Below are 23,108 nucleotides of genomic sequence, written 5' to 3' on the forward strand. Positions count from 1 at the left end.
ACTGTTGGTACAATCACCCCTTCATTCACAGCTCTGACCACGGAACCGTGAACACCTTCGTCGTTGCTGGGCCCCAAAGAAGAGGATAAACAACGAAAAAGGAAACCTGGCTTGTATTGTAGGGGAGGGGAGAAATCATGAGTGTCCGTAATGATATCTCAGCAGTGTTAGTTAGTTAAGGAATAATTCGCAAAAGTGAAGGAAAATAACAAAAAAATCAGACTTGAAAGGAAACTGCGAAGCAAAGCCATCTGGTATTGACATGACAAACCTCAATGTAAACAAACATTTCATCATGTCGACTACCACTAGGGAGTATCACAAAGATGCTTTTTCTGAATTTAATAAGTGTGAAAGCAGGAGTCTAAGTCGTATCTTAGGGAGGAAAATGAGCAAGAATAGGATACGGTGGGAGAACGAAATTATGGAATTAAGAAATGAAATTGTTGGATTATTGGACTGCTTAGCGCAAGCAAACGTTGATATCTCCAACCTGAGAACTAACTTGGACCTGAGAAATGACATTAAGGAATTGAAAAAGGAAATAAGATAGCTGCAGAGTGATAATGAAAAGAAGATAATTAATGATACTAACAATAGTGAAAACTTAAAAACAGAGGTAAATAACAAAAGACAGGAAATAACTGAAAAAATTGAAGAGAGCTTAGGTGAGGAAAGTATCCAAAAGATTAAGAAATGGAAGGAAAACATTGAAAATAAAGATATTGCTTTCAAAGAAATAATCCAACAACAAATGCAGGATAATGTAAAAGACACAATTATCCAAGTAATTAATGAAAAAGCAAATTGGGTCAAAGACACAGTGGATAGGAAAAAATGTATTGTGGTATATGGGCTAAAAGAAAAACATGGTTCGACAAGATTCATGAGAGAAAAAGAAGAAAAAGAGGTGGCAATAGATATCTTAAAAGAAGTTCATGAGGGAGCCCAAGATGCAAGTACAGACTTTGAAGAAACATATAGGATCAGTCACTATTCTAAGGATAGAAATCGACCCCTAAAGATAAAACTAAGATCACAAATGGCAGTAGAAGACATATTTGAAAAAGTAGGTAACTTGGCAAGGAGTGAAAAATACAATAAGATATGGATAAAAAGGGAAATGAGTATTGAGGAATTAGAAAAAGAAAAGACACTACGAGATGAAGCAAAGGAAAAAAACACGAAAAGAATGGGGACAGAAAGCAAGAAATTCCATTGGAGAGTAATCGACATGAGAATGAGGAAATGGTGCATCAGAATGGACGAACCAAAGACAGAAAAAAAAAAAAAAAAAAAAAAAAATGGAGAGAGAAGAAAATTTAAAGAGGCCTACACCAACATCGACGGATTAATTTCAGGACTGAACAAACTTAATGATTACCTGCTAGAAGAAAAGCCAGACATAATGAGAATTGTGGAGACTAAACTAAGGAGCGAAATACCATCCATCGATGTTGGACATGGACTATATAATTACTGGATCAAAAACAGAGACAAGAAACAGGGAGGAGGAATCATGTTCTTGGCCAAGAAAAACTTGAATGTGACAAAAACAGCAGACGGTAAAGGTAATGTAGAACTGATCGTGATAAAAGTCTAAGACAAGAACATGAAAAGTAGAAAGTTTGTGGTGACTTATGTGCCCCCAAAAACGAAAGCTTGGAAAGAGAACGAGCATATGAAAATGTTGGAAGATACAAGGCAATCATTAAACGAGATAATAATGGGTGGGGGTAATCTGGTAATTATGGGGGACTTCAATTGCAAAGAAATTTGTTGGGAAAACATGACAGTGTGAGGAGATGACTTGTGGGGTAATGTACTACTAGATATGACCATGGAATACACAATGACTCAGTGGGTGAGTGACAACACCAGATACAGGAACAACGAAGAGCTGTCGAAACTAGATTTAATTTTTACAACAGAACCTGAAATTGTGGATAAAATCCAATACAAGACACCAATTGGAAAGAGTGACCATATACTCATTGAAACTATACTAAAGGAAGAAATATTCATGGAGAGAAATGAAAAATTATCAAAGAAACTTGAACATAAAGGAGGGATACAAGGGAACCTACTAAAATGGATGGAGGACTTCCTGATTGGTAGAAAGATGAGAGTAGTGCTCAGAGAAAAATATTCAGATTGGAAAGAGGTGATCAGTGGAGTACTGCAAGGATCTATACTAGCTCCAATAATGTTTGCTATTTCTGTGAATGACATGGATGAGGATGTGAAATGTTACATGAGCTTCTTTGCTGACAATGCCAAACTGTTAATGAAAGTAAAAACTGAAGAGGATTGTGAATCACTGCTGGAAGACCTGAATGAGGAATGAAACTGGAGTCAGAAATGAGAGGTGGACTTCAATATTAACAAGTGTAGCATAATGGAGTTTGGAAAAAGAAAAAACAGAATATCAGGACAATATAAAATTGGAACCAAGGAGGAAAAGAAGGAGAGATCCGAAAAAGATTTGGGTGTAATTATCTCAAACGACTTGTCCCATGACAAACAGATAAACATAATTGTTGGAGAATCCTACAACTTGCTAAGATCAATAAAAGTCGCATTTACATATTTGGATGAAGAAATTATTAAAAAAATATTGGTCACACTGATAAGGCCTAGACTAGAATATGCAGCGACATTGTGGTCACCCAGTACCCAAAAAGAATATAAAGAAAATAGAAAGAATCCAGAGAGCAGCAACAAAAATGGTACCTGCACTCACAAACTTGTCATATGAGGAGAGATTGGCTAAACTAGATTTACCGACTCTGGAGCAAAGAAGAAAGGTGACCTACTGACAATTTACAGAATCATGAAAGGCACAGAAATACTTGATAGAGAGGACTTGTTAAACTGGGACAGGAGAAGCACAAGAGGACATGGAAAGAAAATAAAAAAACATAGCTACAGAAGAGATCTGAAGAAAAACAGTTTTCCACATAGAGTGGTAGACACTTGGAACAAACTAGACAAGGAAATAATGTGCGCGAAAACCATTCATGAGTTTAAAAGCAAACTAGATATTGCGAGATACAAAGGCGGGACATAAGCGTAGCTCCCCTTCCCACAAAATACAATGAGGTAAACTAGGTAAATTCAATCTCCTCCTTGCATTCATTCCCAGTTGTCTATTTCTCAAAACACTTTTTAACCCCCCAAGGCATTTACTTGCTTCTCTCTACAATTTACCTCCACCTCCATTCATCCCTTTCCTGCCACATGTGACCCTAAATACCTAAAGCTATCCAGTTCCTCAAGCCTCTCTCCTTTTAGACTTTCTTCCAACTCACTGCCATCCTTTACCTTTGTACATCTCATCACCTTACTTTTACCTACAGTTACCTTCAATATTCTCCTACCACACACCTTTCCAAAACTCTGTCACTAACTCCTTTAATCCCTCCTCTGACTCTGCCACAAGTGCAGTGTCATCAACAAACAACAACTGGCTCACCTCCCACTTTTCTTTATTTTCTTTAACAATCTGCAGTCCTCTGCCCATTACCCTCTCCTTTACCTCCCACACCATCCTGTCCAAGTACACACTGAACAGCCATGGCGACATGACAGCCCTGACACAAGTCTCACCTTTACCTCAGGCAGATGGTGGATGCAGGGATGATCCATCTTCCAAAAGGAGTTAAAATGGGAAGGGTGGAAGGTGTGGTGGAGGGGAGTGAAATGAGTGGGAAGAGGTATGTGCCTCTGACTTGGCTACCTCTTTTATAAAGGGGAAAAAGCTCTTGGTATAGATAGAAACTCAAAACCACAACTCTTATTATCTTCTCAATTAACACCCTCTCATATACTTTGTTAACTACACCTATAAGTCCGAGTCCTCGAAACTACTATATTCATTCTTGGATTGAAGTATTATCAGAAACAAGTATTTGGGGATGAACAATGCCTTACCCTCCTTTTCTTAGTCATCTTCACTCTCACATCCAGTCACATTGTTCTTCCATATTATTTATGTCATTTTATCAACCAATGAAAAACACATTCTACAATCATTCCTCCAACTTACTTGAAAGCATCTGCAGCTGGACGTTGATAAGCCGACATCTTCACTCCTACAAGACTTGCTTTGGTAACTTCTGCATTATCTACTTCTTCATCATGTACAATGAGGCTCAACTGTTCAAGGATAAACTCAAACTGAAAGGCTACAAACTCCTTAGGATACTCGGGAGTCAGATCTCCTTCTGAATACCCAATGGCTTCAAACATTTTTTCTTTCTCCTCATCTGTCATGGCATTTTCTAACTTCTTGGCTGTTCACAAAAATAAAAAAAGAAACCTTTATATCATCTACTTACATATAACTGATATTATCTACTTACATACACCCCATTTGGGGTATTGGCTGCATGTTATTGTGAGGTTAAAAGCTGCTCAGCAGTATGTAACTAATACTTTAAGGTCTATTTGGGGTGCCTGTATGGACCAGAGCCACACCTCATTTTGTCTAAGATAGAAGAAATATCTATTCATAGAGAAATTATGCTACTTTATTATAATGCAACTGTCCCTCCATTATGCTGTCCCCCCACTCTTAATACTGTCCTGTACCATTTCTGATTATTATTTTCCTTTATCACCAAACCCTGTGGTGGGGGAGAAAGAATACTGCCACTGAGTGTTCCCACTTACCTAGTTGTATTATACAGGAAGGGAGCTATGCTCATGGTGACCTGTCTTTGTATCTTTCAGCATAATTTTTTTTTCTTAAAATCTCGAATTGTGTTTGTATACACCACTTCCTTATCTAATTTATTCCAGGTATCCACCACTCTATGTGGGAAGCTATATATTTTTTTCAGATCTCTTCTATAATTATCCTTTTTAAGTTTCTTTTCATGTCCTCTTATTTTTCTATTGTCCCATTTTAATAATTCATCTCTATCTAGAATTTACATTCCTTTCATGATTCTATAAATTGTCAGATCTCCTCTTTCTCTTTGTTCCAGAGTTGGTAGTTCTAATCTGGACAATCTTTGTTCGTATGTTAATTTAGAGAGTTAGTGCCAACTTTGTTGTTGCTTTCTGTATTCTAATTTCTTTATATTATTTTTAGTACTGGGTGTCCATAGTGATGCTGCATATTCCAGTTTTGTTCTTATTAGTGTAACTAATACTCTTTTAATAATTTCCTCATCCAAATAGTCAAATGCCACTTTCATTGACCTTAATAAGTTGAAGGTTTCTCTGACTATTTTATTGATATGTTTGTCCAGTGTCATGTCTTTGCTGATTATCTCAAAGGTCTCTTTATGAGTTCACTCTTTTTGACTTCTTCCCCAATTTTATAATTTCTTGATATTCTATTTTTAATTTTTCCAAACTCCATAATTACTATACTTCCTGATATTGAAATTTACTTCCCACTTTTGACTCCATTTCCAGATTTTTGTCTAGGTCTATCTGTAATGATTTACAATCCTCCTCTTTAGTATTTTTGCGTCATCTGTGAAGAAATTCATATAACACTCCACTCCTTCATTTGTCATTTATATATATGACAAATGTGATTGGAGCCAATACTGAACCTTGCAGGACACCACTTATCATTTCTTCCCAATTTGAGTATTTGTCTCTACTACCCTCATTTTTCTCTCAATCAGGAAGTCTTCCATCCATTCCAATAATTTTCCTTTGATGCCACCTATTGATTCTATTTTTCTTATTAGTTTTTTGTGTGGTACTTTATCAAGTAGAGAAGAAAAGGTAAAAGGTGCAGATGGAGAGATGATAATGGAAGAGAAGGCAGTAAGGGGAAGATGGGCAGAATATTTTAGGGAGTTGCTAAATCTGAAGGAGGATAGGGAGGGGGAAAGGTAGTTGCAGTGGGAAATGCTAAGAAAATGAGAGTGATGAGTGAGGAAAATGGAGGAGAAATAAGGAAAGATGAAGTGAAGGCAGTTGTTAAGATGATGAAAGCAGGTAAGGCACCTGGTCTGGATGGATGCCATGCAGAATGTCTAAAGAAAGGAGGTACAGTGATGGTGGACTGGTTGGTGAGGTTATTTAATGTTTGCTGGAGAGAGGGTAGAGTGCCGGAGGACTGGAGGAGTGCCTGTATAGTTCCACTTTACAAGGGAAAAGGGGACAAGTGTGAATGTAGTAGTTTCAGAGGGATTAGCTTGTTAAGTGTAGTTGGGAAGGCTTATGGGAGGATCTTGATTGAGAGGATTAGGAGAGGAACAGAGGGAGTTATTGGTGAGGAACATTGTGGATTTAGAACAGGTAGAGGTTGTGTAGATCAGATCTTTGTGGTAAGACAAATATGTGAGAAAGCTATAGGAAAGGGGAAGGATGCTTTTTGGGCTTTTATGGATCTGGAAAGGCTTATGATAGGGTAGACAGAAAGGCACTGTGGGAAGTTATGCAGATATATGGGATAGGAGGAAAGCTTTGAGGTAAAGGTGGGACTTTGTCAAGGATGCATTATGTTGCCCTGGCTGTTCAACTTATACTTGGATAGGGTAGTGCGAGAGGTAAATGCAAGGGTAGAGGGTCAGGGATTGGAGATGGTTAAAGAAAATGGAGAAAAGTGGGAGGTGAGCCAGCTGTTGTTTGCTGACGACACTGCGCTTGTGGCAGGATTGGAGGAGGGACTGAGGAAGTTGGTGACAGAGTTTGGGAGAGTATGTGATAGAAGAAAGCTAAAGATAAATGTGGGTAAAAGTAAGGTGATGAGATGTACAAGGGGTGAAAGTGGCAGCAGACTGGAAATGAGCATTAAAGGAGAGCGACTGGAGGAAGTGGATAGTTTTAGATATTTGGGTGCAAATGTGGCAGGAAAAGGTGGAGTGAAGGTGGAGGTAGAATGTAGATTGAGAGAAGCGAGTAAATGCCTTGGTGGATTAAAGAGTGTAATGAGGAATAGACATTTGGGAATGGATGCTAAGAGGAGACTGTATGAAGGAGTGATTGTGCCAACACCACTGTATGGGGCAGAAACAAGGAACATAAGAGAGGAAGAGAGAAGGAGTTTGAATGTGTTTGAGATGAGGTGTCTGAGAAGTATGATGGGGGTTACTAGGCTAGAGTGAGAAATGAGTTGAGGAGAAGAACGGGGGTGGAAAGGGAGTTGGGAGATAGGATTGATGAAAGAGTATTAGGATGGTTTGGACACATGGAAAGAATGAGTGAAGAAAGACTAGTAAAAGAGGTGTGGAAGGCAGATGTGGAGGGAGTGAACATGAGGGGACATCCTAGGATGAGGTGGATGGATGGGGTGAAGGGGGCTTTGGGGAAGAGGGGAATGTCTGTTGAGGAAGGACGGGATGGGACAGAAGACAGGGGTGAATGGAGAATGGTTGTATATGAATGATGTTGTGATGCATGAGATGGAATGGGCGGGATGGGGGGGTGAGGTAGTATGTGTGAGAAAAATTTGACGCAGCCCAAAGGGATTTCTCCCCGTCTTCTCCTTTCATGCATGGGGGGATGGAGAGGGGGGGTCAGCGATTTAATGAAGCGGCCTTGCTGTGGATGTGCTGTGTCTTGTGACACTGCTCCTGACCCAGGGCAGTGGACAAGGTGCAGGGATGACCCGTCATCCAGGTGCTAAGATAAGAGGGAGGGTGGAGGGGTGTGGAGTGTTTTCAGGGATGGAATGGGTGGGAATGATTTTATGCCTTTTCCTTTTTGGCTACCTTCCTTGTAAGGGGGAAAAAGCCTTGGTATATGTATATGAATGTACTTTATCAAATGCTTTTTGTAGGTCTAGAAAGGCACAGTCTGCCCATCCATCCCTTTTCTTGTATTATTTCTATTAGTCTCGAATAGAAGCAAATCAGGTTTGTTGTACATGATCTTCCTTGTCTAAATCCAAATTTATTTGGATTCAGTATATTTCTTTCTTCCAGATGTTTAACCCATCTAATTTTGATAACTTTTTCATATATTTTTGCTATTGTGCTTGTAAGGGAGACCAGTCTGTAGTTGGTTGGATTTTCCTTTATTGGTAAAATATTTGCATTTTTCCAGTCCTGTGGTACCTTTCCTTCTTTGAGTATTTAATTACATTGTAGGTTTTGTAGGAAAGATCAAAGAGCAGCTCAAACACACAGTCGCAGGACCAACTGCTAACTGGCACATCCCTGATGGCAAACCGGAAAATTCCTCATAGATATGTGGGGTACCATCATAATGACAGCATGGACCATTGAGCACCCTATAGATATAGGGGCTTCATCGAATATAATGAATAAGGTGACACCAGAGAAATATCTCACCAGAAACCAGTTGCCAAGGTGAGATTACTGCCAACCCCCCTTCATAGCCAATATGAATAGCACAACCAAAACAAAACCAGGCATTCCTGTTGGATCATCATCTCCTAAAGGTCCAGCCACATTGCCTCGCGTGCTTACGGGCAGTGTGCCACCGAATGTGAGTAAGCACTGTCCAAGCAGATCCAAGTCTTGGACATTAAACAACATGAAGAAAATGAAGAGCTATACTTAAAACATAAGAAGTCTCTCAGAAGACCACAGGCTGGAGAGTTTAATGGAAGAACTAGACAATAAAGTGGGACATCGTAGGACTAAGTGAAGTCCGAAGAATGGAAGAAAAGCTGATACAGTTACAAGATGGTCACCACCTGTTCTACTATAGAGGTAAGGACAAAGAAAGATCTAGTGGAGTAGGATTCTTGATAAACCAAGAGGTTGCTGGTAACGTAGTAAAATTCAGTAGTTTATCAGACAGGGTAGCTTGGATTGTGATTAGGCTGTGTAAAAGATACACTCTAAAAATAGTTAGGTTTATGCACCAATTTCACAGAGTTCAGACGATGAAATTGAGTCGTTCTATGATGATTTAAGTCAAGTAATGGATCAATAAAAAGTAAGTACAGAATGGTAATAGGCAACTCTAATGCTAAAGTAAGGAAGATGACGGGAGATGAGACGTACATTGGTAAGTTTGGAGTAAGTGAAAGAAATGACAGAGGCGAGATGTTAGTCAATTTTGTAGCGTACTACAATATGAGAATAATGAACACTTTCTTCCAAAAGCATGTAGGTCATAAATGGACATGGGGTTATCCAAATGGAACAACAAAGAATGAAACAGACTTCATATTAGGAGATGAGAGCAAAAGTGTTAGCAATGTTTCGGTAATAAATAAAGTCAACATAGGTAGTGACCATAGAATGGTAGGTTGCACAACTAAATTCAATTTCAGAGCCGAGAGAAATAAACTAGTTTTAAAAAAGAAAATAAACCTTGCAAAGGTTAAGGATAATAATAAGAAATTTCAATTAGAAATTAAAAATAGATTCGAAGCACTAAGAACTAACGAGGCCACCGTGGAAGATATTAATTTAAATTTAGTGAATATCATTGGGGAATCAGCAGAAAAAGTAGAAAGTACAAAAAACATTAGAGAAAATAAATACTCCAAAGTTACAAATGACCTAATTAAAAGAAGAAAGACCATGCAGATTAAAAGCAGGAGAGATGAAGTAGAAAGAGTAGAACCAAACAAGCTTATCAACAAAAGGCAGAGATCAGAGAAAAGAAAGAGAAACATGGATGAAATAGACATGCTTTAGGAAGACAGCAAATGATATGTCTGATAGAAATGGAGAAATAATCAAATGTAGAGACAAAATGGTAAAAAGAGTAGAAGAATTTTACCAAGAGCTTTAGTCATCGAAGACCATAGTTGAGAAATGACCCTTGTACCACACAAAAAAAACTAAGAAAAATTGAAACAGGTGGAGTGCAAGGAAAGTTTTTGGAATAAATGAAAAATTTCTTGAACAGGAGAAAAATGAGGTCGGTAACTAGAGACAAGAACTCGACCTGGGAAGAAATGATAAGTGGAGCCCCACAAGGTTCTGTATTGGCGCCGATGTTTGCCATATATATAAATGACATGGATGAAGGTGTGGAAAGTTATATGAGCTTCTTTGCAGATGATGTGAAACTACTAAAGAGAGTAAATACAGAGGAAGATTGTAAATCACTACAAAAAGACCTGGACAAAGTCTGAGAATGGAGTCAAAAGTGTGAAGTGAATTCCAACATCAAGAAATGTAGCATAATGGAATTTGGAAAAAGCAAAATAGAATATGGGGACAATATAAAACTGGTACAAAGGAAGTTAAAAAAAAAAAGTCAACCCGGAAAGGGACCTAGGAGTAGCTATCACCAATGACATGGCAACAAACATATCAACATAATAGTTGGAGAAACTTTCAATTTACTAAGATCAATGTAAGAGGCCTTTGACTACATGGAGGAAGAAGTGAAGAAATGGTAAAGAAAATATTAGTTACATTGATAAGACCAAGATATCAGAGTACGCTGAAACACTATGGATACCCAGTACTACTACTCATACTACTACTACATACATACATATACCAAGGCTTTTTTCCCCTTACAAGGGAGGTAGCCAAAAAGAAAAAGGCACAAAATCATTCCTACCCATTCCATCTCTAAATACACTCCACTCCCCTCCACACTCCTTCTTATCTTAGCACCTCCTGGATGACAGGTCATCCCTGCACCTTGTCCACTGCACTGGGTCACAGACAGTGTCGCAAGTCACAGCACATCCACAGCAAGGCCACTTCATTAAATCGGTGACCCCCCCCCCCCTCTAAGTCCCCCCATGCACGAAAGGCGAAGAGGGGGAGAAATCCCTTCGGGTTGCGTCAAATTTTGCTCACACATACTACCTCACCCCCCATACCCCCACCCATTCCACCTCAAGCATCACAACATCATTCATATACAACCATTCTCCATTCACCCCTGTCTTCTGTCCCATCCCGTCCTTCCTCAACAGACACTCCCCTCTTCCCCAAAGCCCCCTTCACCCCATCCATCCACCTCATCATAGGACATCCCCTCATGTTCACTCCCTCCGCATATGCCTTCCATACCTCTTTTACTAGTCTTTCTTCGCTCATTCTTTCCATGTGTCCAAACCATCCTAATACTCTTTCATCAACCCTATCTCCCAACTCCCTTTCCACCCCTGTTCTCCTCCTCACCTCCTCATTTCTTACTCTATCCAGCTTCGTAACCCCTATCATACTTCTCAGACACATCATCTCAAACACATTCAAACTCCTTCTTTCCTACTCTCTTATGTTCCTTGTTTCTGCCCCATACAGTGCTGCTGGCACAATCACTCCTTCATACAGTCTCCTCTTAGCATCCATTCCCAAATGTCTATTCCTCATTACACTTTTTTATCCACCAAGGCATTTACTCGCTTCTCTCAATCTACATTCTACCTCCACCTCCACTCCACCTTTTCCTGCCACATTTGCACCCAAGTATCTAAAACTATCCACTTCCTCAAGTTGCTCTCCCTTAATGCTCACTTCCAGTCTGCTGCCACTTTCACCCCTTGTACATCTCATCACCTTACTTTTACCCACATTTATCTTCAGCTTTCTTCTTTCACATACTCTCCCAAACTCTGTCCCCAACTTCCTCAATCCCTCCGATCCTGCCACAAGCGCAGTGTCATCCGCAAACTAAAAAAAAAAATAATAATAAAATAAATAAATAAATAAATAAAAAAGAAATAGAAAGAGCAATGACAAAGATGGCACCAACACTCTCCAAATTGACGTATGAACAAAGATTGGACAAACTCAAACTACCAACCCTGGAACAAAGAGAAAGAGATCTAACCATCTACAGAATTATGAAAGGGAAGGTAGACCTTGATGGAGATGATTTACTAAAGTGGGACAAAAGAAAAGCAAGATGTAAAAAAAAAAAAAAAAAAAAAAAAAAAAAAAGGATAGTTATAGAAGAGATCTGAAAAACAATAGCCTCCTACACAGAGTAGTAGATATCTGGAACAAATTGAACGAGGAAACAGCGAGTGTAAAAACTATACAAGAATTTAAGATCAAACTGGATGCTAAAAGATATATATAAAAGCACATCACGATGAGCATAGCTCATAGTCCCACCTTTACCTCAAACCACTCTCTCCATCTCTGATTTTAACACATGCTCTACTATTCTCATAAAAACTCTTGACTGCTCTTAACAGCTTTCCTCCTATCCCATATGTGTATAATACCTCCCACATTACTTTCCTGTCTACCCTGTCATAAACCTTTTCCAAATCCATGAATGCCCAAAAAACATCCTCACCTTTTCCTAAAGCTGTCTTGCATATCTGTCTTACCAAAAAAATCTAATCCACACCCTTACCTGTCCTAAAACCACACTGTTCCTCACCAATTACTCCCTCTGTATCTCTCCTAATCCTTTCAATCAACCCCCCCCCATAAACCTTCCCAACTACGCTTAACAAACTGATCCCTCTGACACTACGACACTCGCACTTACCCCGTTCCCTTGTAAAATGGAACTATACAGGCACTCCTCCAGTCCTCCGGCACACTACCCTCTTTTAAACAAACATTAAATAACCTCACCAGCCAGTCCATCACTGTACCTCCTTTTTTTCTCTTAGACATCCTGCATGACACCCATCCAACCCAGGTCCCTTACCTGCTCTCACCATTTTAACAACTGCCTTCACCTTTTCTTTCCTTATTTCTCTTAAATTTTCCTCACCCATCACTGTCATTTTCTTAGGACTTCCCAATGCAACTACCTTTCCCTCCTTCATATTTAGCAACTCCCTGAAATACTCTGCCCATCCTCCTCTTACTGCCATCTTTTCCTTTATCATATCTCCATCTGAACATTTACCTTTTCTTCTCTACTTGATTCATCTTTTAATTTCTTTTGAAATCATCTTTTTACTACTTTCAAAATTCTGTCATACTCTTACCCCATTTCACATCTGCTCTCCTTTTTTGCCTCCTTTATTTTATGCTTTACCTCTCTTTTCTTAACTTTGTATCTCTCATACAATTCTCTTGACATTTCAGGTTGATGAAAAATCAAAGACTATTAATTAAACCAATGGGCCCAATTAGAACTAGACAATTCACTATATAGTAAACTCTAGTGGTTAAGAGCCTCTTCTACATGGATGCTATTCCTCACTAGCCTGAACAAAATACACCACATTTGCTAATATCCTGAAGGAGTTTGTGACAAGATGTGTCTGTCCATACCTAAGTTAGTGATGGCTTCTTCCCCTTCCTCCACTTTCTCTGTCTGCCCCCAAGAGAACCAGCCTGAGAACCATCCCTGCTTCTGCTGGGTCTGCTCTCTCTTGATGCCTTCCCTCTTCACCTAAAGGGATTAAAAGTAGACATTATTTTCTTCCAATAATAAAATCTAACAATACCAACCTGATTCATTATATTTGTAAGTCAATCTGCACCACTTAACACATGAACACAAAAAATAATCTGTTCATCTTAATGTTGAATTTCCTTCGGCCAAGGGGCAACCCATGGCCTAATGGGAACCTTTATCAATTTGAAGTACCTTCAGCCTGTATCCCATCTTCTGCTTAAAGCAATTAAGTGTGAATGGTAAAAGAAAATCTATCCAGTATGTAGGGGCATCCACATGAATTTTTGTAGGCGGGGGCAAAATTAAAGATATTAAACATATAGTAGTAATAATAAAGAAACCTGAGTAATAGAATAATTATGATAATAAACAGTTGATAAATGTATATGGTATTTTATTAATTTTGCATTTTCCATCAATTTTTTTTTTTTTTTTTTTTCCTTGTATTTTTCCCCATGAATTCTAGGGGGGACAAATACCCCCCTTAACCACCCCTGTGGATGACCATGCCATTATGATAATCTAATAAAACAAACAAAATTCTTCCATTGTAAGTCATCCAACTTCACTTCTACTGACATTGCTATTTGTTCTACAAAACCAACAAACAGAAAAAAAATGTTAAATCTAGTTGCACATGGTCTGTTAACTCCTATTGTTTTGCATGATCTGAAAGAAATGAAAGGTATAATGAAACCTGAACTTACCTATTCCATAGGGCCTTTTTTCTTTTACTTGGGGGAGTAACCAAGTCAAAGCATACTTCCACCCAAAATTATCCCTCCAATACAGTCAACACCCTAATACTGGATACATACCTGAGACATTTACAATGTAGTGCTATATCATTCTTGGTTACATAACAAAATTCCAGCCATCTGGGAAGGAGCTTATGCTATGTATGCCAGTATTATATGATGTAAAGGTGGGGTTACACTAGTCAACACAATGCTCAAAGTCCAAACTCATTCATCCATCCTATAACAAGTGGTTAGACACGAGTCCAACCTTATCATTTAGAGATGTTCCCACCAATCATATAAAAGGAGCTACACCATGCCCCACCCTCTATCCAGAATGAGGAACTCTCATTGACATAGCTTACGCTATGCCAGTTTCTACTCAAAATAACTATAAATGACTTGCAATCTGTCTAAAACTGCATATTTGACAATCTTTGTATCTCTCTTACATACACACATGCAAAACTACTAAAGAAAATAAGTACAGGGACTGTGAATCACTTCAGAGAGATCTGGACAAAGTCTGGAAATGGACCCAAAAGTGGGAAGTGAACTTCAACATCAAGAAATGCAGTATAATAGAGTTTGGAAAAAGTAAGAATAGAATATCAGGCAATATAAGGTTGGTACAAAAGAAGTAAATAAAGTTAGCTTGGAAAAGGACCTAGGAGTAATTATTAGCAAAGACATGTCACTAAACAAAATAGTCGGAGAAACCTACAATTTACTAAGAACAATAAAGGTGGCCTTTAACTACATGGATGAGGAAATGGTAAAGAAAATATTAGTCATGCTGAGAAGACCAAGATTGGAGTACAATATGACACTTTCACAATTTACATATGAACAAAGATTGTCCAAACTGGAACTAACAACCCTGGAACAAAGAGAAAGAGATCTACCGGCCATTTACAGGATCATGAAAGGTATGGAAGTCCTGGATAGTGAAGATTTATTAAAATGGGACAGAAGAAAAGCAAGAGGCCACGAAAAGAAACTAAAAAAAAGATAGATATCTGGAACAAATTGGATGAAAAAATAGTATGTGCAAAAACCATGCAAGAATTTAAAAACAAACTAGATGCTGAGAGATACAAAGACAGGTCACGATGAGCATAGCTCCCTTCCTGTACAATACAATTAGGTAAATACAACTAGGTAAATACAGACTATTTATGCATGGAGCCAAGAATGTAAATGAAGTTCAATGCCAAAAAATGCAAAGTACCGGAAATTAGAAATAGTGGCAAAAGACCATCCTCAATCTATTTCTTGGGAAGTGAACCCATCACAAAAGCAAAAGAGGAGAAAGATTTGGGAGTGTTGATAATAGACAACCTGTCACCTGACAGACATATCAGCAGGATTGTGGTAGAGACATATAGACTATCACAGAAGAGATGATGAAAAAACTCATTGAAACTCTGACCCATCCAAGATTGGAATATGTGTTAGTAGTATGGTCTCCACAGCTGCAGTGCTGGAGCAACCTTGTAGAGGTGCAATTGTTTGTGCAACTAGGAGTTTGCCCGGAGTCTGTCCAGGAGATCCTGTAATCCTTTTGAAGGGCCACAGACTCCTGGAAGTTACTATTTATTGTTCCTGAAAATCCGGGATAGGCCTAGCAAGCCACCAGATCTTTAAAGTATATGCTCAAAATACACCAAGCAAGCCTCGGATTGGATGGAAAAAAACGCTAACAACCAGGAATACTAAGGAACAATAAACACTATGTGAGAAGGAGGAGGAAGTCATAACACTCATGATCAGGAAACTGGATGCCTTGGGATTATGTGAAATGAGAAGAGAGGGAAAGGGAAGGAAAAAATATACATGGTCCACACACAGAGTGAAAGATATAAGGAAGGTAGAGAGAATACAAAGGGCAGCAACAAAACTGGTCCCCAGCCTGGCAGATAAACCATATAAGGAATGACTAATAGCACTGAGTCTGCCAACTTTGAAAGATCAAAGAAAAAGAGGTGACATGACTATAGTAATCCGGTCACTAAAGGGGATAGATTGCACTGACACAAGAGACCTTCTAATCAAAGATGGGAGTGCTTTAAGAGGTCATGGGAGCAAATTAAGAGAGACCACATGTCTGAATGATGTGAAGAAATACAGTTTTCCACTTAGATGTATAAATACTTGGTATAGCTTAGAAGTGATGTAGCCCAAGCTCAAACGATACATGAATTCAAATCTATATATGATAATTGGAAATCAAGGATATAGTTAGAACTGTACATGAATTTGAGTCCAGGTATGATAAAAAAATCAATAGGAGACTGGACCGCATTACTAATTTCCTGTGTACTACAAATAGGTAAACAGATATACACACATAAATTATCAAGATGAAGAAATAGTAAAGAAAATATCTGATATCTGGGTAGATATCTGGAACAAACTGAATGAGGAAACAGTGAGTGCAATTACTATACAAGAATTTAAGATCAAACTGGATGCTGAAAGATACAAAAGTGGGTCACTACAAGCATCGATCTCTTCCCGTAAAATATAACTAGGTAAATACAACTAGGTAGATATTAGGTAGAAGATATTTTTTCTCGACAGAAAATGGGTAATGAGGGGCTGACTCAGTGAGATTATATTTTCATTGTTTCTATAATCAGTATACCTCACATCTTCTCTATTAGAGCATGGATAACTCAAGTATTTCACTTGAATTTTTGCCCTCTTTCCAAGAGCCGGTTTTTGGGGGCACATAAATCACTACAAATTTCCTACTTTTCATGTCGCTGTCTTCAACTTTTATCATGATCATTTCCACTGTTTACACCCTCTGTAACCTTTGTAATATTTAATTTTTTCTTGACCAGAAACATGATTCCTCCGCCCTGTTTCTTGATTGATTGATTGATGAAATTTTTGGCTTGAAGGCCAAGTGCCAGAGCCGATAGGAAGAGTTAAGGATGTACATGTTCTAAGGGGAGAGAGTGGGGGAATATCAGATCATTTTCTGGTGTAAGGTAAATTGAGAGTGAAGAATAGGTGGAGAAAGAGGAAAAGGGCAGAAGGTAGGGAGGTACTTAGAGTGAACTGCTTACATGAGGAAAAAAAGGAGAATGAGTATAAGAAGACGCTGAAAGAGGAATGGGAGGGAGTAAAGGATAGAGAAGAACTAGGAGTGGAGGAGGAATGGGGATGGTTCAAGGAGAGAGTCATAAGGTGTGCAAAGATGGTGTGTGGAACAAAGAGGGTGGGAGGAAATAGAAGGAAGGGTGGTGAGTGGTGGGATGAGAAAGCAAAGAAATGTGTAAAAGAGAAGCAGGCATTCATAGATTGGCTACAAATTAGGACGAGGGAATCGTATGAGAGGTACAAAGTAAAGAGAAGGGAAGTCAAGCATAGGATAAAGGAAGCAAAGAGGAGAGCAGATGTGAAATGGGGAAAGAGTATGACAGAAAATTTTGAAAACAATAAAAAGATGTTTTGGAAGGAAATTAAAGGAGAAAAAGGAGGCGAATCAAGTAGAGAAGAAAAGGTAAAAGGTGAAAATTAAGAGATGATAATGGAAGAGAAGGCAGTGAGAGGAAGGTGGGTAGAGTATTTTAGGGAGTTGCTAAATGTGAAGGAGGATAGGGAAGGAAAGGTAGTTGCAGTGGGAAGCGCTAAGAAAATGAGAGTGATGAGTGAGGAAAATGGAGGAGAAATAGGGAAGGATGAAGTGAAAGCAGCTGTTAAGATGATGAGAGCAGGTAAGGCACCTGGTCTGGATGGATGCCATGCAGAATGTCTGAAGAAAGGAGGTACAGTTATGGTGGAATGGCTGGTGAGGTTATTTAATGTTTAAGAGAGGGTAGAGTACCGGAGGACTGGAGGAGTGCCTGTATAGTTCCGCTTTACAAGGGAAAGGGGGACAAGTGTGAGTGTACTAGTTTTAGAGGAATCAGCTTGTTAAGTGTAGTTGGGAAGACTTATGGGAGGGTCTTGATTGAGAACATTAGGAGAGGAACAGAGGGAGTAATTGGTGAGGAACAGTGGGGGTTTAGGACAGGTAGAGGTTGTGTAGATCAGATTTTTGTGGTAAGACAGATATGTGAGAAAGCTATAGGAAAAGGTAAGGATGTTTTTTGAGCTTGTGGGAGGTACTGCAGATATATGGGATAGCAGGAAAGCTGTTAAGAGCAGTCAAGAGTTTTTAAGAGACTACTAGAGCTTGCATTAGTATTAAAAATGGAAAGAGTGAATGGTGTGAGGTAAAGGTGGGACTTTGTCAGGGATGTGTTATGTCGCCCTGGCTGTTCAATCTTTACATGAATGGTAGGGCTGGGCGGGATCCGAGTACTGGACCCAAATCCACCGGATCCGACAAGGCAGGAGGGACCCGAGTACCAGATGTTGGTACTCGGATCCGCTGAGACGAGTACAAACGATTACTCAAGGATCTATTTTCCCTGTGGAGCCAAAATTCGTTATGACCACTATCTATACGAAGCATTACATTTATACCATACTTGATATTATCATTAATTAGTTACAAAGTCATATGTTGCAAATGAAATTACAATACAAAATAAACTATTATTTTCGGCTAGCGATACATGGCATACAATTTCAGTATTGCCATCGGCATCTCAAATTCTTCGGAGACTGATTGGCTGATGCGCTGTGACGTCACAGCAGAGGGTATAAATAGTGCCGCGCACTACACGTGACTTCAGTAGCAGCTGCAGTATGAAACGGGAGTTATATTGTCCGCAAATTTACTTAGAATTCTAAGAAGTTACTTTCTTGCACCATGGCAGTCAAGTGAAGCAGAACTGCTCCAATATGGGCCTACATGGAGCAAACTGAGGATGATTTAGTCATCTGTTTGACGTGTAAAGACACGTTCAAATACTCTGGAAGTACAGCTTCCAATCTAATCAAACACCTCCGCACTAAACATCCTATTGAATATGCGGAGCTGAGGGAAGAAAGTGATGCTGGAAAGACTGTCAGCACATCCAAACAGCCTAGGTTGACAGTACAACCCACTCTGGCTGACACTATTGCCAAGACACCATACAAAAGTGACTCAAATAAAAAGAAGGCATTTGACGATTTAGTATGATAGCGGAAGATTTGCAACCAGTGTCAGTCGTTGAAGACAAAGGTTTTAGACGCCTTCTTCATGGCCTTAATCCTCGATACCAACTTCCTAGTCGTAGAGAGATAAGCAGAACCTTGTTGCCTAACCTGTACAAACACGAAGTTGAGAAAATGCGTAAAGAACTGGACCAAGCAAAGCACATCTCTCTGACCACTGACATCTGGACATCAAGGCAAACTAAAGGCTTCATTACAGTGACAGCCCATTTCATTTCCCAAGATTGGACCCTTCATTCTGCCGTCCTGGAAACTGTGTGCATGACAAAGGCTCACACATCTGAAAATATTGCAGAGGAGTTAACACTCGTCTCCAACAAATGAAACATAAAGGAGAAAATATGTTCCAATGTAACAGACAATGCTGCTAACATCAAAGCAGCAGTAAATGAAATGAATATACGCCAAGTACCATGCTTTGCACATACACTGAATCTAGTCGTGCAAGATGTAATCAGGAATACTGCTGACGTACGGAAAGTGAAAGAAAAAGTAAAGCGAGTGGTGACTTTCTTCCATCACAGCGTGAAAGCTTCAGACAAGCTTATTCAACTGCAGCAGCAGCACAACCACCCTGTCAAGAAACTGCTTCAAGACGTTGATACCAGGTGGAATTCAACATATTATATGATGGAAAGATACTTGGAACAGAGTGAACTTGTTACCACCACTCTGTGCTTGCTTGGCAGGAACGACTTGTGTCTCAGCACAGACGAGAACATGCTCCTTCAGAGCGCTGTGCACGTCTTGGAACCCTTTGAAGAAGCTACCAAAGAAATGTCAACAGAAAAGGTAACTTCTCTCTCTAAGATTATTCCCATGGTGAGAGGTATACATGACTATATGATTTCATGTGAAGACCATGATCACCCGACCGACACCACATCACTTGCTAAAGAATTACAAGTGCAAACGGAAAGGAGATTCTCCATAATTGAAGGAAAATTCCTCATGGCAGCATCCACCTTTTTAGATCCTAGGTTCAAAAAGGTGCCATTTGCTAACTCATCAAACGTAAAAAAAGTGGAAGACAGTTTGATAGGTTTGATGCGCACCGAGGAGACTCCTACTGCCAGCACGTCGACCAGGCAAAACAAACCAGCCACAAGCACGCCACAGCAAAGAAAAAAATCTCTGTGGAATAGGTTTGACAGCAAAATAGAAAAAATGTCAAATGCCTCGACTCAACCAGCCACAGGACCGCACATTGAAATGATGAGGTACGTCGAGGAGCCTCACATAGGGAGAGACGACAATCCACTTGCATGGTGGAGGGAACACGCTACGTTCTTCCCTAAGCTGCAAGAATTGGCTAAGAAATTTCTGTGCATGCCTGCATCATCTCTTCCTTCAGAACGACTGTTTTCCTTGGCAGGAGAACTGATCTCGCACAGACGAAGCAGCCTTAAGGAAAAGAACATCAATATGATTCTTTTCCTTAATAAGAATCTGTAAATATGATGTGTTCTAACAAGGTTTCTTCCCGTACAGGTGCCCCTGTTATTGTTGCATCTCGTTTTTTCCATACACTGAAGGAATACTTTTTGTGATATTATGTGATATTACTTTCCATCTATGAAGCAGAAATAATTACATTAGCTATTAGTAACATTTCTTCCCCTTACATGTGATCCTATTTATTTCTTTTACTCTCTACATTGAAGGAATTACTGTTTGTGATATTGTGTGATATTATTTTAAATGTGAGACAAATAATTACTGTTAAGGAAATACCGTTTGTGGATATTACTGCCTGTGATATGAAAAAAATATATACTTTACTTTATTTGTTATTAATTTGACACAAAAAATACTATTTCCAAGGAACAATTTCCTGTACTATTTTTCCTGAAACAAAAAAAGCAAACATTGCTGGTATACATGTATGCTGTATATTATATAGCTGTCAGTGAACAAATAAAACCAAAGGTCCTTAAAAAGTGTTTCAATTATACCACAAGGTTCACCCTAAATATGTTTTGTAACGTGCACCGTGTACAATCTTTTTTCGGTAGAGTATCACTGAACCGTAATATAACTAATGCAAACTTTTTTGTACAGCAGTAAATATGTAACAAATATAAATCTGTGTGCATAACTGACGTATTATAGTGGACAAAATACTTCAGCAGTCAGATAGAGATTCCTTGGTGTTCCTCTTGAGTGGGATTCGCTTAGTTGGTGTAGACTCGAGTAGATGTAGCTGTGGCGATTACCAATGCCAGGCGAATACCGCGCGACTGGGATCCGACAGAGGATGTCAGTCGGATCCCGCTCCCAAACGAATCCGTGGACTCGCGCTGCCAGTTCTCCGTGCTGAAGGAAGTACTCGGATCCGGATCCGAATCCCGCGGATCCGCCTGGCCAAGTACTCAGATCCGCAAATACTTAAGAACTCGGATCCTGCCCAGCCCTAATGAATGGGGTGGTGAGAGAGGTGAATATAAGGGTAGTAGTGGGTCAGGGGTTGGAGATGATTAAAGAAAATAGAGAAAAGTGGGAGGTGAGCCAGTTGTTGTTTGCTGATGACACTGGGCTTGTAGCAAGATCAGAGGAGGGATTGAGGAAGTTAGTGACAGAGTTTGAGAAGGTGTGTGAAAGAAGGAAGCTGAAGATAAATGTGGGTAAAAGTAAGGTGATGAGATGTACAAGGGGAGAGAGTGACAGCAGGCTGGAGGTGAGCATTAATGGTGAAAGACTGGAGGAAGTGGATAGTTTTAGATACTTGGGTGCAAATGTGGCAGGAAAGGGAGGAGTGGGGGTGGAGGTAGAATATAGATTGAGAGAAGCAAGTAAATGCCTTGGTGGATTGAAAAGTGTAATGAGAAATAGACATCTGGGAATGGATGCTAAGAGGAGGTTATATGAAGGAGTGATTGTGCCAACAGCAATGTACAGGGCAGAAATATGGAACATGAGATAGGAAGAGAGGAGTTTGAATGTGTTTGAGATGAAATGTCTGAGAAGTATGATGGGGGTTACTAGGCTGGATAGAGTGAGAAATAAGGTGAGGAGGAGAACAGGGGTGGAAAGGGAGCTGGGAGATAGAGTTGATGAAAGAGTATTAGGATGGTTTGGACACATGGAATGAATAAGTGAAGAAAGATTAGTAAAAGAAGTGTGGAAGGCAGAGGTGGAAGGAGTGAATATGAGGGGGCATCCTAGGATGAGATGGATGGATGGGGTGAAAGGGGCATTACAAAAGAGAGGAATGTCTGTGGAGGAAGAATGGGAGAGGACAGAAGATAGCTGTGAATAGAGAGGGGTTGTGTATAGATGGTGCTGTGAGGCATGAGGGGAAGTGGGTGGATAATGGGGGGTGAGGAAGTATGTACGAGAGAAAAAAAAAAAAAAAAAAAAAATGATGCAGCCCAAAGGGATTTCTCCCTGTATTTTCCTTTTCTGCATGAGGGGACGGAGAGAGGGGTCGCCGAATTTATAAAGCAGCCTTGCAGTGGATGTGGTGTGTCTTGCGACACTGCTTCTGACCCAGGGCAGTGAACAGGATGCAGGGATGACCCGTCATCCAGGAGGTGCCAAGATAAGAGGGAGGGAGGAGGGTGGAGGGCAGTGGAATATATAGGAAATGGAATGGGTGGGAGTGGTTTCTATGCCTTTTTCTTTTTGGCTACCCCCCATGTAGGGGGAAAAGCCTTTGGTATATGTATGTTCTTTAGCTTCCTCTTTTAGCGTTTTTTCTTTCTCTTTTTCCTTATCACTCAGCTCCTTTTTTATCCATAAAATTTAGTAGTTATTACTTTTTGCTAGTCTTCCTGCATTAGTTAATATTTATCCCACTATCCTCTGCGAATTAAGTTTTACTTTGAGAGGTCTATTCTTCTCTTTAGAATATTTTCCCATCCTGTAAATTTCTTCTATTCCCTTTTCAAGTCCTTGTCCCTCCTGTATTTCTTTTAGTATTTCCTTCACTATATTCTTCTCCTCTTTTTCCCTTTGGAACCTTATTAGTCCATGTTTCTCTTTCATACCATAGATTACAATACATTCTTTTTTTTT

General features: G+C 39.5%; 1 protein-coding gene across 11 annotated transcripts in view; it reads right to left on the minus strand.

Moving 5' to 3' along the window:
* The window catches only part of Vps13 (vacuolar protein sorting 13C), a 1,483,510-nt gene that overhangs the window by 1,101,383 nt on the left and 359,019 nt on the right, over nt 1-23,108 (minus strand). For all 11 annotated transcript variants that reach the window (XM_076210284.1, XM_076210280.1, XM_076210283.1 and 8 more), the window contains 2 exons: nt 13,104-13,224; nt 4,049-4,295 (listed from right to left, as the gene is read on the minus strand). In XM_076210284.1, the coding sequence (XP_076066399.1) occupies nt 4,049-4,295; nt 13,104-13,224 (368 nt within the window). The remainder of the gene's footprint in view (nt 1-4,048; nt 4,296-13,103; nt 13,225-23,108) is intronic.

The sequence above is a fragment of the Oratosquilla oratoria genome, chromosome 27, assembly GCF_046742065.1.
Source record: "Oratosquilla oratoria isolate Oo_2021 chromosome 27, ASM4674206v1, whole genome shotgun sequence".
Taxonomy (NCBI): domain Eukaryota; kingdom Metazoa; phylum Arthropoda; class Malacostraca; order Stomatopoda; family Squillidae; genus Oratosquilla; species Oratosquilla oratoria.